Genomic DNA, 13,508 nt, shown 5'->3' on the forward strand with positions numbered 1-13,508 from the left:
CGTCACAGGGATTCGAACCGCCGACCTTCTGGTCAGCAAGCCCTAGGCTCAGTGGTTTAACCACAGCGCCACCTGGGTCCCATTAAATGTCTTATTAGACATTATTTTATTTAGACTTCGTCATTGACACTGTCAATTTATATCTATGCTGCCTTTTCCACCAGTACATCTGTGCTCAAAGTGGTTCACAAGAAAACAAGGTGTGGGCCAGCATAAAAGCTTAAGTGGCCTTTGTACATCATGGCCCCTCAATGGAGTTCTGCCACATCTGTGGCAATCTTCCCAGATGGGGTGCAGGTTTGTGGGGAGGGGAAAATAATGCCTGAACTGGCCCTGAAGGAAGTGGTGCTCCAATCTAAAGGAACACCCTTCACACACAGAGAGAGAAGACAACCACCCCCTTCTCCCCTATAGCCACAACCTACGACTTACGGGGGCAGTTTTTGACACATACGCCACCATACTGGTATTTGGCATCTGGGTTTGGCTCCAGTTGGAAGGTGAGCTTGTTGTAGATCAACGGAAGAGGGCAGCGTGTTTCACAGGCCCCATTGTCATTGACCTGCCGGCAGGCCTGGGGTAGAAAAAGCATGTGACAAAAAGCTGAGTAAGACCATGCCCACCCAAGCCCCAACACTCCAGGCCGAAAGCTGAAACATTGAGCCAGATTCAACTAAACCAGTGCGCAAGTGAAAGCCAGCACTCGGACTCTCGCTAGCGCAATGGGCTTCCCCCTCTCCTCCGCCATGCCTCTCCCACGCCTTCCTCAAATGTGCTCTGGAAGGGCAAGAGGACCTCCCAAAACAGCATGCAGGGAGAGGAGAAGGGAGACCGTTCCATCAGAGAAGCAGAAATGCTTGCGCTGGTGGATCAATTGTATTAGTGCAACGCTGATTTCCACCCACTTCATGCTAGATTCTTTCCCCCAATCCTGAAAGCACACACAAAACTTGGAACTAACTCCATGGAGACACCATAGGGAGGTTGGTGAGAGAGGATAACCCACATTTCCCCCAATATTCCGTTAAAAACTGTGATTGCAAAAAGGTTATTATTATAAGAAGCCGAGGCAGCATAGGAAGCAAAGGGCACAGGCTCTGGTAAAAGCGAAAGATCAGGAGCTGAGCTCAAAAGATTGGAAGGTTGTGCTGGCAGGCAGGTTGTGGGGACAAAAGGAAAAAGGGGCAGATATGTACACTCAAAACCAAATTGTTCCCATTCTCACAATCACCTCCTTTCCTCAACACAGACCAGTCATACAAAGCACACCTGAGGAGAGCCGGGCACAGAGACTGCTTACGTACAAAACACTCTGTCTTCAGTGGGCCAGTGCAGCCGCCTGCACATTCGTCATGGCAGCATTCATTGGGGTTGGGGCCAAAGCAGCGCCCATTGCACTGGGGGGCACAGATGGTCTTGGTCACTATGGCAGGGGGAGAAAAATGTTGGGTGAGAAGCAGTCCATGCCATCACCCCATCCTCCACTCTAACAGTCGGCTCCTCCCATCTTCTCCTGACCTTCCCAAGACCCTGGGAGGTGGACACAGGAAAAAAATTACTTAAGGTACAGTTACTACCCCTCAATGCAGAAATTTCCCATGGCATGATGCACCTGCAATCCCTGATCCAAAAGTCAGTATATTGCCTTCCCAATTAATGGAGGGTTGGGAGCTGAGGGATAGCTCAGTTGGTAGAGCATGAGACTCTTAATCTCAGGGCCGTGGGTTTGAGCCCCATGTTGTGTGAAAGATTCCTGCATTGCAGGGGGTTGGACAAGGTGACCCTTGTGGTCCCTTCCAACTCTACAACTCTGTGATTTTGTGTTGGGGGTAGGAGATAGCTTTACTACCATTCACAACTTACCTTTTTCTAAAGAGGGCTCTTTGAATGCTTTTGCACCAACTTTGCCCGGTTGAGGAACATCGTAGAATTGGGAAAAGGTTCCGAAAAGGGCAACCAAAACAGTCGAGGGGACAAATCAAGTTCCCAATGAAGAAAGGTTCCAGGGTTTGGGACTTTTTAATAAACTACAATTCCCAGGATTCTCTAGGGGAGGCCATGACTGTAAATGTGGTATCCAGGTGCTTTAAATGTATGCCATTACTGTCAGAGTTATATCATCATGAAATCTGTTTACCGTGTTCCCTCTCATATGAGCATTTTCTGTCATCTGGCCTTTTCAGTAGCAGTTCAATTGTTAAAAGTTACAGATCACCTATTATATGCAGGCAGATTGCTTAAAGCAGGTGCTGCCATAGCTTTCCTTTCCAAATCTGGAACCTGTCTATCACCATGCCAAGTTTAAGATGACAGAAGCCACATTTAAAGCAGCCATGAGAAGAATCGAGTCCTGGTTGCTCACTCAAGGACCAAACCTGGGGTTAGGGGTTAATCTCCTCCAACCTGCCATCCAATACTGGCTGGGCATGGGGGGAGTTGCAATCTAAAACATCTGGAAGGTCCCTGGTTGGGGGGGGGAGAGAGACTGAGTCCCAGGCACTGTAATACTTACATGTTTGACAGTTATTAGGACCAGGACCCCAGCAGTGACCATTGCAGCTCTCATGGCATGGAGAACCTATCCAGGGAGACAAAACGCAACATCAGCCATCTAAACCAGAGGTAATGAGTATGATGGGCCAATAAGCTTATAAGAATCACATTATGTCCAAAGGCCTGCTTCACATGCAATCTGCTTAATGTGCATGGAACCTGATTTAAAGTGTTTTAACCCCATTCTTTACCTGAAAGGGCTTCCAGAGCAGCTTGACACAGGCACAAAGGAATGTGTCTTATGCAGAGTCAGACAACTTGTCTGCATTCACTGCAGTGGTCCTCCATGGTTTCTTTCTTTCTTTGTATATATTAGTTTTTTATTATTATTTCCAGTTATGCAGTATATTATGAAATAGTGGGACAGCTAGAAAGATAAGACTTCACTTAACACTCTCTAGTTTCAATTTAGAGGTCAAAAGCAGCTATTTCAAAGGAATCTAAATATATGTATTTTCCTTCCTCCATGGTTTCATGCCAAGGATACACATAGCCCTACCTGTAAAGGCCAGACCTTCTGCAAGCAAACAGGTGCTCTATTTAAAGATCATTTTAGAATGGTTATGGTCTGAGCCGGTTTGGATTTATTTGATATATGTTTTCAGGAACCTCATAAAAATTAATTCTCTAGGTGGCACACACACAAAACAAAGGCTAAAAGCATAACAATAAAATCGTATTGCAGTAAAGAGACAGTAAACTTAAAAGACGACCAATATAAAAGCCCCAACACAGAACGAGCGCAATAAAGATTCAGTGGTGGTGGACTTTAACTAGGAAGCATGTGATGGAGTCACCTTGTTGAAACTAGGCAGGTTTACGTCTGGTAAGGGCCTGGATGGGAGATTTCTTGGGTTCTCGCATTGCAGAAAGAAAAAGGGGCACCGATGTAGCAGGGAAAAGAGAAGAGAGGAAATGGTTGCATGGGGAAGAAAGCCTCCTGTGCAAACACAAAACATTGGCAAGCCAGACAGGGGAATACGAGTGCAAGCACACACCTCACCCTACTTTTAGCCAATACTCACACTTGTTTTTGTCTGCGTTCTTTTGGATCACTGCAGGGTAGCTTGGATCCCGGATGATGTCTCCCCAATTGATAGTATCCACATGACACAACTGCTTGTTCCTCCCAATGTAGACACCCCCAGACAGGATTTCTGAAAAACAGTAAGAGGCAGCTGTGACCACTTTCCTTCCTGGAGATGTGAGACACCAAAATATCTGTGTGAGAAATAGCCAGCATGTACACTGTGCACATCCAGCTTCCATATACAGTGGTACCTTGGTTCTCAAAATCCTTGGTACTCAAGCAATTTGGAACCCAAACACTGCAAACCAGGAAGTGTTCCAGTTTGCAAACTTTTTTTGGAAGCCGAACATGCTCTGCTTTGAGTGTTACGCTTCTGATTTGAGTGCCACACTTCCGTTTTGAGTGTTACACTGAGGTCTGTCTGTTTTTGCTATTTATTTTGCGTTTTGTTTTTGCGGCTCATTTTTTGTGACTATGTGGAACCCAGTTCAGCTACTGATTGATTGTGCTTTCATTTTATGGATCAATGGTCTCGTCAGATAGTAAAATTCATGTTAAATGGCTGTTTTAGGGGTTGTTTTTAAAAGTCTGGAACGGATGAATCAATTTTGCATTACTTTCTATGGGAAATTGCGCCTTGGTTTTGGAACGCTTTGGTTCTGGAACGGACTTCTGGAACGGATTAATTTTGAGAACCAAGGCACCACTGTATTGAAAATGAAAGCAATCATTTTCAGAACTATTTCCAGAACAGATTATGAACCTGTGGAAGATGAGCTTGTGCAGTCCCACTTCCTCTAGCTCCACAGAATCATATAAAATCTTAAATGGGCTAGGATGGTCTCCCAAAGAGGCTTCCCCACTCTCTGAATTCTCTCCACTGTTATGATCACTGCCTCACTCTCATTTCTATGGCTCTGCTGAGCCGTCTCCTTATTCCCTTCAGACCTCTTCTCCACCAACTTCTTATTTATGCATTATTCTGTTTTAATATATTTATAGCCTAGCCTTTCATCACAACCAACCCAGGGCAGGGCACAACCATAACACCGAACAAATTAAAACAATACACAAATCCATTTCGATTCACAGAGGGAACAAGAACAAGATAAAAGCGTAATTAAAAAGGCAGTCTTTAAAAACAGCAGAGCAGACTTCGTCCTTCCAGCATATGTGCTCACTAAATTAAACAAGTTACCTTACAAAGGCCTGAGCAAATCGCTGAGTCTTGATCTGGCACTAAAAACAAAGTTGGTGTCATTACTACTTTCCCTCCAGCCATTTTTGTGGAGCGACTCATTGCCCACACTTACAATACAATCCTATACATGTCTCTTCAGGAGTTCAGTGGGGCTTGCTCCCAGGCAAATGCCTATACGACTGCGGCCGCAGTCTCCCTTGCTTCCTTGCCATCATTCAGCAAAAGGTGTGTGTGTGTTTTGAAGCAACACATTTGTCTCTTAACAGCAAGCTGCTTAACAAACTGAGATCTGGAGACTTAATGAGTCCTTACCAGCAGAGGGCTGGGAGCTATCAGTGTGTTTTTCAGACTTCCGAAGTATTCTTCGGATATACAGTCGTACCTTGGAATCCGTTCCGGAAGTCCGTTCGACTTCCAAAATGTTCAGAAACCAAAGTGCGGCTTCTGATTGGCTGCAGGAAGCTCCTACAACCAATCAGAAGCCGTGGAAGGCCCATTGGACGTTTGGGTTCCAAAGAACGTTTGCAAAACTCACTTCCAAGTTTGCGGCGTTCTGGAGCCAAAACATCCGAGTACCAAGGTGTTTGAGATCCAAGGTACGACTGTATATAGGAATATCAGCCTCCCTATAAGTGGCCGGCAAGCCGTTTATACCCAAGCCAGGCTGGGTATAAATACTATTTATTAAATTCACACTTGCTGGCTTGATCAAACTGGTGCTTTCACAGTACAGTGGTACCTCTGTTTATGAACTTAATTCGTTCTGGAGGTCCATTCTTAAGATGAAACCATTCTTATAGGCGCGCTTTCACTAATGGGGCTTCCGGCGCGCAATTTCCGTTCGCATCCTAGGGCAAAGTTTGCAACCAGGAGCAGCTACTTCCGTGTTAGCGGAGTTCGTAACCCAAAGCATTCGTAACCAGAAGCATTCGTAACCAGAAATGCCACTGTACCTCACCCTAACTTCTGTTTAGTTTTTTCCAGCTCTCATCTCCACAACCAAGGCTAATGGGCCTTTGTTACCCATTTGGAGGTGTCATGTGTTAAAGGCGCTCAATGTAGTAAACATGGTTCCCCCAATATTATCCTCATAACAATGCTGTAAAATAGACTGGGCTGAGATCCAGTGTCTGGCTAAAGGACACCTCGTGAGCTTCATGGCTCAGTGAGGATTCGAACCCTGATCTCATACTCCAATCAATGCACCACACATGCAGACCCTCCAAGGGTCCCTGTTTTCCAGGGACAGTCCTGGATTTACAGAAGCCTCCCGGTTTCTGATTTGATCCCAGAATGTCCCACTTTTTCCTTTCAACGTTTTCTTTGGAGGAATGTTGGAGGGTATGGAGTTACGCGACCCCCCCCCAAGCCATCTGAAGGCAGCCCTGTAATGTTGAATGTTTTATTACGTTTTTATGTATGTTGGAAGCCACCCAGAGTGACTGGGACAACCAAGTCAGATGGTTGGGGTATAAATAGTAAAACAACAACAACAACATAGGACCTCCCTATTTTCATCAGAGAAATATTGGAGGGTATGCACATGGATTTTTGTAAGGGGTACATCTGACCAAATGTTCCCCAAATCAGCATTGCAATATCACCTTTCGCATTGCTCCACTGCCACCCTTGCCTCCTACTCCTTGTCAATTCCACAATTCTTCCCACAGCCCTTTAACAATCTACTTTAGGCTGAGACATCAACCTTCTTTTCCCTTACAAGGAACGCAGTACACGTCTGCAATTAAGTATTCAAGCGCTAAATATTAGTGATGTGAAATACTTGTAGTATCCATGAAACGCTGCAGGCACTTCCATACAGCAGGGAATGTTGCCCAGGTAATTCTGAAAAGCCATGTCTCCTCCGCCAAGGGTTGTTCTGTCAGCCAACAGAAAGATCAAGCGATGGGAAAGCTGATAGATAGGTGTTGTCTTTTTTTGGTGCCACAGTAGCTGAACAACAACAACATCAACATCAACCCAACAGACTGGTTGGGGCAGGTACCTAAAACATGCAGAGGCCTGTTCTGGGCTGTCTGTCTTCCTCTTAGCTCTGCTGACACGAGAGCCAAGAACTCAGATTTCACAAACAGTCACTTCCAGTGGTCACGGAAGACTTCATACTCAACCAACCAGTAGTGCTCAACTGAAGGACATAGGTCAGGGGTGGGGAACTTGTGGCCCTCCAAATATTGCTGGACTCTAACAACCATCAACCCCAGGAAACATGGCCAATGGGCAGGGATGATGGGAGTTGTAGGACAATATCTGGAGTGCTCTAGATTCCCCATGGCTGATATGGGGACTCCAAGCTTCTCTAATCTATGTTTGCACATGCATCCGTCTGCATTCAGATTAAATATAGCCAATTTCTGAAGCAAGGTCCATTGGCTGGGGTCCCGTGAACAGAGAGATGAAACTGAAATTTGAATTTAAGTCCCCACATCATCATAAATTAATTATCATTATTATTACAAAGATTTATAGGTCACCTTTCAGGGCAAACCCATCTCAAGGCAGCTTTAATCAGAATGATCTCTCTCTCTCTCTCTCTCTCTCTCTCTCTCTCTCTCTCTCTCTCTCACACACACACACACACACACACACACACACACACAGAGAGAGAGAGAGAGAGAGAGAGAGAGAGAGAGAGAGAGAGAGAGAGAGAGAGAACTAAAAACATAGGGCTGGGTTCAACTAACATGTCCCATCAGCAGAAGCTCTGCAAAAGGTCTTCTCTAGCGAAACAGGGCTTTCCCCCTCTCCTCACCCTGTGCACCTAATCCATCTACTCTGGAGGTTCGGGAGAACTCCCAGAGCAGCATATTGGGTGGGGGGCAGGGGAGATTGTTCTATCTGGCAACCTGAAATGCTTGCATTGATTGAACAAATGCCTTAGCGCAACACTGAATTCCACCCATGGTTCTTCATCACGAACTCACTAGCATGCAAAGAACATTGTGCTAAACAGTGAGGCTAAACCTTGTGTACACATTAGCGGCTGAAAACATACCATGCTTACGCCCCCAACTCCGCTACATTTCAAGTCGCATTTACGCTTGCTGTACACACCAGAGGCCAAGGTTTGCTGTGGTTTCTCCATTGTGTAAATCCATGAAAACCTGGAAAAACCTTCAACCTGGCTTGTGGCGAAATGCATCAAACAAGGATATTTCTCGAGAAACTACAGGATACAGATAAATTGTGGCTAACATTGTGTGCACTTGGCTTCACACCCCAGTAGCAGGAGTGCACTGGAGCCAAAGTAAAGGGTAATCCATACATATAATACCGGTAGCTTGCATGTGCATACTCACTTAGCCACTGATCAACAGTCAGCTTTAATGATATTGATTACTTGTTGAGTGAAGAAAGAAGGGGGTGGTATCCCAGTCCCTCTGCTCTGCAAAACACCAAGGGTGATCACACTGGACACCTCCTAGGGGGATAGATGGTACAGAGCCAATCCAATACAGATTAGCTGGCACTCAGTTCTGGATACAGAGATTCTTTATCCTATAGAATGCTAGCAGGACTTGAACCAGCATGAGAAACCATGAGCACAAGATTACCTTTTTTGGCCAAATTACGTTGCGAAAATTAAGGTGTGCATTAGATTTGATGGTGCACTGGACTCAAGTAAATACATTGTTTTCATGTCTGGATTACCCTTGCTGTACTGGGCTGCTTTGCCTAACATAGAGTTGCCATACGTCCAAAAATTCATAGACATACAGTATCCTCTTTTGGGGATCCTACATGCTCATTCGGGGGGAATTTTACATTTCAAAGCAAATGTCCTGGATTTGGAGTTTTTATTTTTATTTTTTCTGCGCGGGCGGCTCTGGTTCAGGCTTGGGCTCAGGCGCTCCAGGCTCTCTGGCGTGGGAGGCAGAGGGGCTAGCGGGCGACTGCCAACCCTACCTATCACAGAGGGACCCGTGGTAGACGCATACATTCAGTTCCAAATTAAAGAGCTCACTCCACAGACAAGCAGCAAATTCATCAGCCTGAATCAGATTCACAGCATCTTTGACACGATGATTAATCAGGAATGTTTGAAACCTCTTAGGATTCGTTTCTGAATCTGGGAAGGAAGTAAAGCATAGCTGAAAAGTGGGTCCAAACATGGCCATCATATTGTAGCAATGGGTTCTGGAGAGGTAACTGAACTTTGGGCTGAAAGAATCCTTCTGAAATAGCTTTCAAAGATATGCTATAGTTTACAATCTCTGGATCCACACATCCCTCCACAGTGGGGACATAGGTTTCCATGCGGGAGTTGATCACGGTGTGGATTTGCCAAGCACAAATCCCTTGCGTCCTGAGATCGAGTGTCTTCAAAGCCCATGACACCTTTGGTAAAGGCTGTTCTCCAACTGGAGCGCTCGCAGGCCAGTGTTTCCTATGTGATTGTCTACAGAACGGATGGAACAGCAAGGGCTGTATCAGATGCAGCACAGCTGGGTTTTCAAATGCCATTGTTGAGGCATCCTGGGTGTAAAGCTCCCTGCATGCCTTTTCCAGGAACAATCCATGGCATTCCGATTGTGAACTAGAGCTAAACAAAACCTGGAGGCAACTGCTGTGCAGGCCTGCCCTTGGCCAGGCACTAAGATAGGATTGCCATATTTCAAAAAGTTAAAATCCGGACACAAACGTTGTTGAGCTTTTGGTGGGCAAAGTTGTTGCCATATGCTGATTTTGGCTGAATTCCACACGGATGCTCTTTCCGGCGGATGAATCCCGGCTATGTCTGGGAAATTCAGGTCGTATGGCAGCCCTAAGAGGGCTGGCTTGCAAATCATAGCCAAGCAACATTACAGCACTCAGAGCTGCTCTTCCAAACCCCAATGAAGGAAAAAGAGCAAAGAAACAAACCCACATTTACCAGTTGCTAACTGTCCTTTCCTTTCTGCCCTCCTTCTCCCCAAATGCAGCTGCTTCTTGCGTGTGACACAAGGACTATATAATAGCAATCCTCCCAGGAAAGTTCACATCCGTAGATGAAACAGTGTGAATGGGGTCCATTTAGGAATCTAGACTCTGCTTAGCCAGGTGTCACCTGCCCAGGCTGCAAAACAGTTGACATTCCTTCTCATGCAGGATAACCCCAGGGGACTTTCGTAATGCAAATTCTTTATGAAGTTTCTTGGTGAGAAGCAGAACAAGCATTGGCGTTGTCTCTCTCAATTGATTCAGTTTCCCTCAAAGTTCTGCTTCCATAGTCCCCCACCCCACCCCTCTTCCTCAACTAATTCCATTATCTCTATTGTAGCTGGAGTTGACCTTGAATTGGGACTCTACCCCAGGTTGTTTACAAGGCTTTACTTTGTTGTACAACACCGGGTCTGGCCAATTAAAGGGGCAGGGTGTTAAGGGTGGCCCACAAACCTGCTTCTTTGGCAGCTAGTCAAATCCTGCGAGCTAACTGGCTAAGTGGACCCATAAATTCTTTCTTGTAGATTGGACTTTCACCTGCTTATCTCCAGCTCAGATTGTAAAAATGTTCTCTCCGATACAATCAGAAGTTCAGAGAGTTAAGCAATAGGAGGGGCAGAGCCCCAGATTGACATTTAGGATCCATAGCAAATGACTCCTGGGAGATAAACATGTTTTCTACCCTCATCCTGAACCTGAAGCCATCATTTCCTTAGAGCCTCCATCATAGACTGGCCTCACCAACTTCTGAGATGCCATGGATTGTGCTGGCTGCTTATAGTTTTTTTCTGGCTCTGACGTTTTTGATTTGTTTTATATTGTTTTGTGGTTCTCTTGTGGTAATCTTGAAAAACTAGATTAATTTTTTTTAAAAAGGGGGTGTTTTAGAACAACTGGGTTTTATGTTAGAAGCAACTTCTAAGATGACACAGTTCATCAGACTCCTAGATGCTTTGTCCAAATAGTTTAAGACAAAGCTTTAAACGGCTCAGGACCGCAATAGCTCAAGGACCGCCTCTTTCCATATGAACTTACCTAGACCCTGAGATCATCTTCTGAGGCCCTCCTTTGTGTGACTCCTCCTCAAGAGGTCCAGAGGGTGGCAACACCAGAACGGGCCTTCTCTGCAGTGGCTCCCCGTCTGTGGAATGCTCTCCCCAGGGACGTTCGCCAGGCCATTATACATCTTTAGGTGCCAGGCCTTTGGTTGACCTGATTGACATCCTATACCCTTTTAAAATGTGGCTCTTTTTTGGGTGTGTGTTATTGGGTGGTTGTTTTTATTTTTATTTTATTTTATATATTGTCATCTTTTCTGTGAACCACCCTGACACCTCCGGGTATAGGGCGGTATATAAATTCAATAAATAATAATAGTTAATCATGTCTGGAAGCTCCTAAAAGATCTGGCTGTTGTTCAGTATGTTGTTGTTTAGTCATTTAGTCGGGTCTGACTCTTCGTGACCCCATGGACCAGAGCATGCCAGGTTGTTCAGTATAGAACCATTCAATATCTGGTTTCAACCAGTGGCTGAATTTTGCTGCTGAAAGGAGAGGCAACAACCTCTAAATCAAGAATGGGATTCTGTGCACATGATTTCAAACTCCTATACTTTTTCAGTGTCGCTCAAAAAATATTACTATGGTAGTACGTTTACTAGTACGTTGATTTAACCACGAACACTGCCTATCACACTACTGATGCAAGCCCTATGGGTCTAATTACAGTTCCTTTCTGTCTTCAGTTCCCCTTCCCAACAACATGCTACAGTGAGGGCTAGCAACAGATGCTAAGACAAGTACCCAAAAGTCACAAGTAAGGGCATGTCTGCAATGCAAATTAATCTTTTGTGATTGATTACTCTACAAACAAGTTCAGCTAATTATATTAACTGTAGGTGAAGGTGCTACATGTTCTCTGAGGGATAGTCATACTCTTATTACAAAACTATGAGCACGGTTGCCAGTTTCGGGTAGGATTCAATCACACGCTGGCAAATGCAAGTTGTGCAATGAAGTCAATCAGTGCTCTTCCGCATAAAACCTGTGATAAGCAAAATGAAGGGGAAATGCAACGGAAAGTGTGGGATAACCATGGATTGACAAAACACTGTCAAGCCTCCTCACAAACTTTGTGCAAACATACCAGGATGACTGCTGACACCGTACATTTAAAGCACTCTTATACCACTTTTAACAACCATGGCTTCCCTCAAAGAAACCTGGGGACTGTAGTTTGCTATGGGTTATGACTTTGCAGACCTACAATTCCCTTAACAAATTACAGTCTCCAGGTAAAAGGTAAAGGGATCCCTGACCATTAGGTCCAGTCGTGACCGACTCTGGGGTTGCGACGCTCATCTCGCATTATTGGCCGAGGGAGCCGGCGTACAGCTTCCAGGTCATGTGGCCAGCATGACAAAGCCGCTTCTGGTGAACCAGAGCAGCACACGGAAACGCTGTTTACCTTCCTGCTGTAGCGGTACTTATTTATCTACTTGCACTTTTGACGTGCTTTCGAACTGCTAGGTTGGCAGGAGCTGGGACCAAGCAACGGGAGCTCACCCTGTCGCGGGGATTCGAACCGCCTACCTTCTGATCGGCAAGCCCTAGGCTCTGTAGTTTAACCCACAGCGCCACCTGCGTCCCAGTCTCCAGGTATCTCGTGCCTATTGGAATGAGTACTTTAAAGGCACATTAAGTGGACATTAGTTAACATTTCAAAACCAGCTGCTGGATGGGTAGGTGCCCATGGATTTTTCTTGAAACAAACATTTAGACTGAGATTGTGTTCTGCGCAAGGACAGAGTCCAGGCGTAGCGTATGATTGCCTGAGCCAATGGTGTAAGATCTGAACTGTGGAATGTGTTTTCCTCCTCAGTGGGGAAGGTAAAAGGTGACAGATGCTGAAATCATTTATCCACTGAGCAATCATGCTCCACCCAGTGCCCCACATACGCCCTAGCCTTGCCTGCAGGGAGCAACTGTGGGGATAGATATGCAATGTCTGCCCCATATACTTTTTCACTGGGTGCCTGAAGCAGCTTATAATTGCAAAGGAAACCAAGCATTCCATTTCCTCCCATCCACTCTCAGCTTTAGCAGTGCAAAGTGTGAATGGCAATCTGGAAAAGGCTACTTAAAGCGGGGTGGCCATGACCCTAATCCCCAGTAGAAAGAGCCAGATAGTGGCTACTAAACAGGGAGGGAAGGGAACTTTCCACATTATAAAAAAGCACTCTGTTTTCAGGATTGCTTCAAGCGGTTGAGGGAAATAACCGAAGCTTAGATGCCCAGATGTGGATTCTTAAAGGCACTTAGAAACTGTGCCAAAACTCAAATCATTTGTTGCTTCCCAGGAAGTGTACCACAACACACACACACATACACACACACACACACAGAGCAAGGTGCTCAACCCTACCTAAAAGTCATACCCTCCTATCTGATCATCCTTCTCTTCAGATCCTGGCTGCAGTAGTTGTAGTTATTCACGGCTGAACTTAAGCACCCTGCACACGCTGAAAGGGATCTCTCTTTGCTATTACTGCGTATACTCAAGGCCAAACCCTGGCACTGAGCAAGACATCTTTGAATGCACTACTGGGGAGAGAGATGTGTGGCATACAGTAGCGTAGCATGGTTTGCCAGTGCCCGGGGTGGGGCAAATGTTGCGCCCCCTGGTGGACTGGGCAGCTGAGGTGGGGGCTCACGTGAAGCCTGCGTGTGAGTGGGGGTTGGGGTGAATGAAGCCCAACTCCCAACAGGCTCCTCTCTTGCTGC

General features: G+C 45.7%; 1 protein-coding gene across 1 annotated transcript in view; it reads right to left on the reverse strand.

Moving 5' to 3' along the window:
• Positions 1-13,508, reverse strand: part of ERBB3 (erb-b2 receptor tyrosine kinase 3) — a 91,595-nt gene that overhangs the window by 32,357 nt on the left and 45,730 nt on the right. Inside the window, exons 4-7 of the mRNA XM_035103953.2 lie at positions 3,579-3,710; positions 2,513-2,578; positions 1,305-1,423; positions 433-574 (exon numbers count right to left, since the gene is read on the reverse strand). Of these exons, the coding sequence (XP_034959844.2) occupies positions 433-574; positions 1,305-1,423; positions 2,513-2,578; positions 3,579-3,710 (459 nt within the window). The remainder of the gene's footprint in view (positions 1-432; positions 575-1,304; positions 1,424-2,512; positions 2,579-3,578; positions 3,711-13,508) is intronic.

The sequence above is a fragment of the Zootoca vivipara genome, chromosome 2 (assembly GCF_963506605.1).
Source record: "Zootoca vivipara chromosome 2, rZooViv1.1, whole genome shotgun sequence".
In the NCBI taxonomy this organism is placed as follows: domain Eukaryota; kingdom Metazoa; phylum Chordata; class Lepidosauria; order Squamata; family Lacertidae; genus Zootoca; species Zootoca vivipara.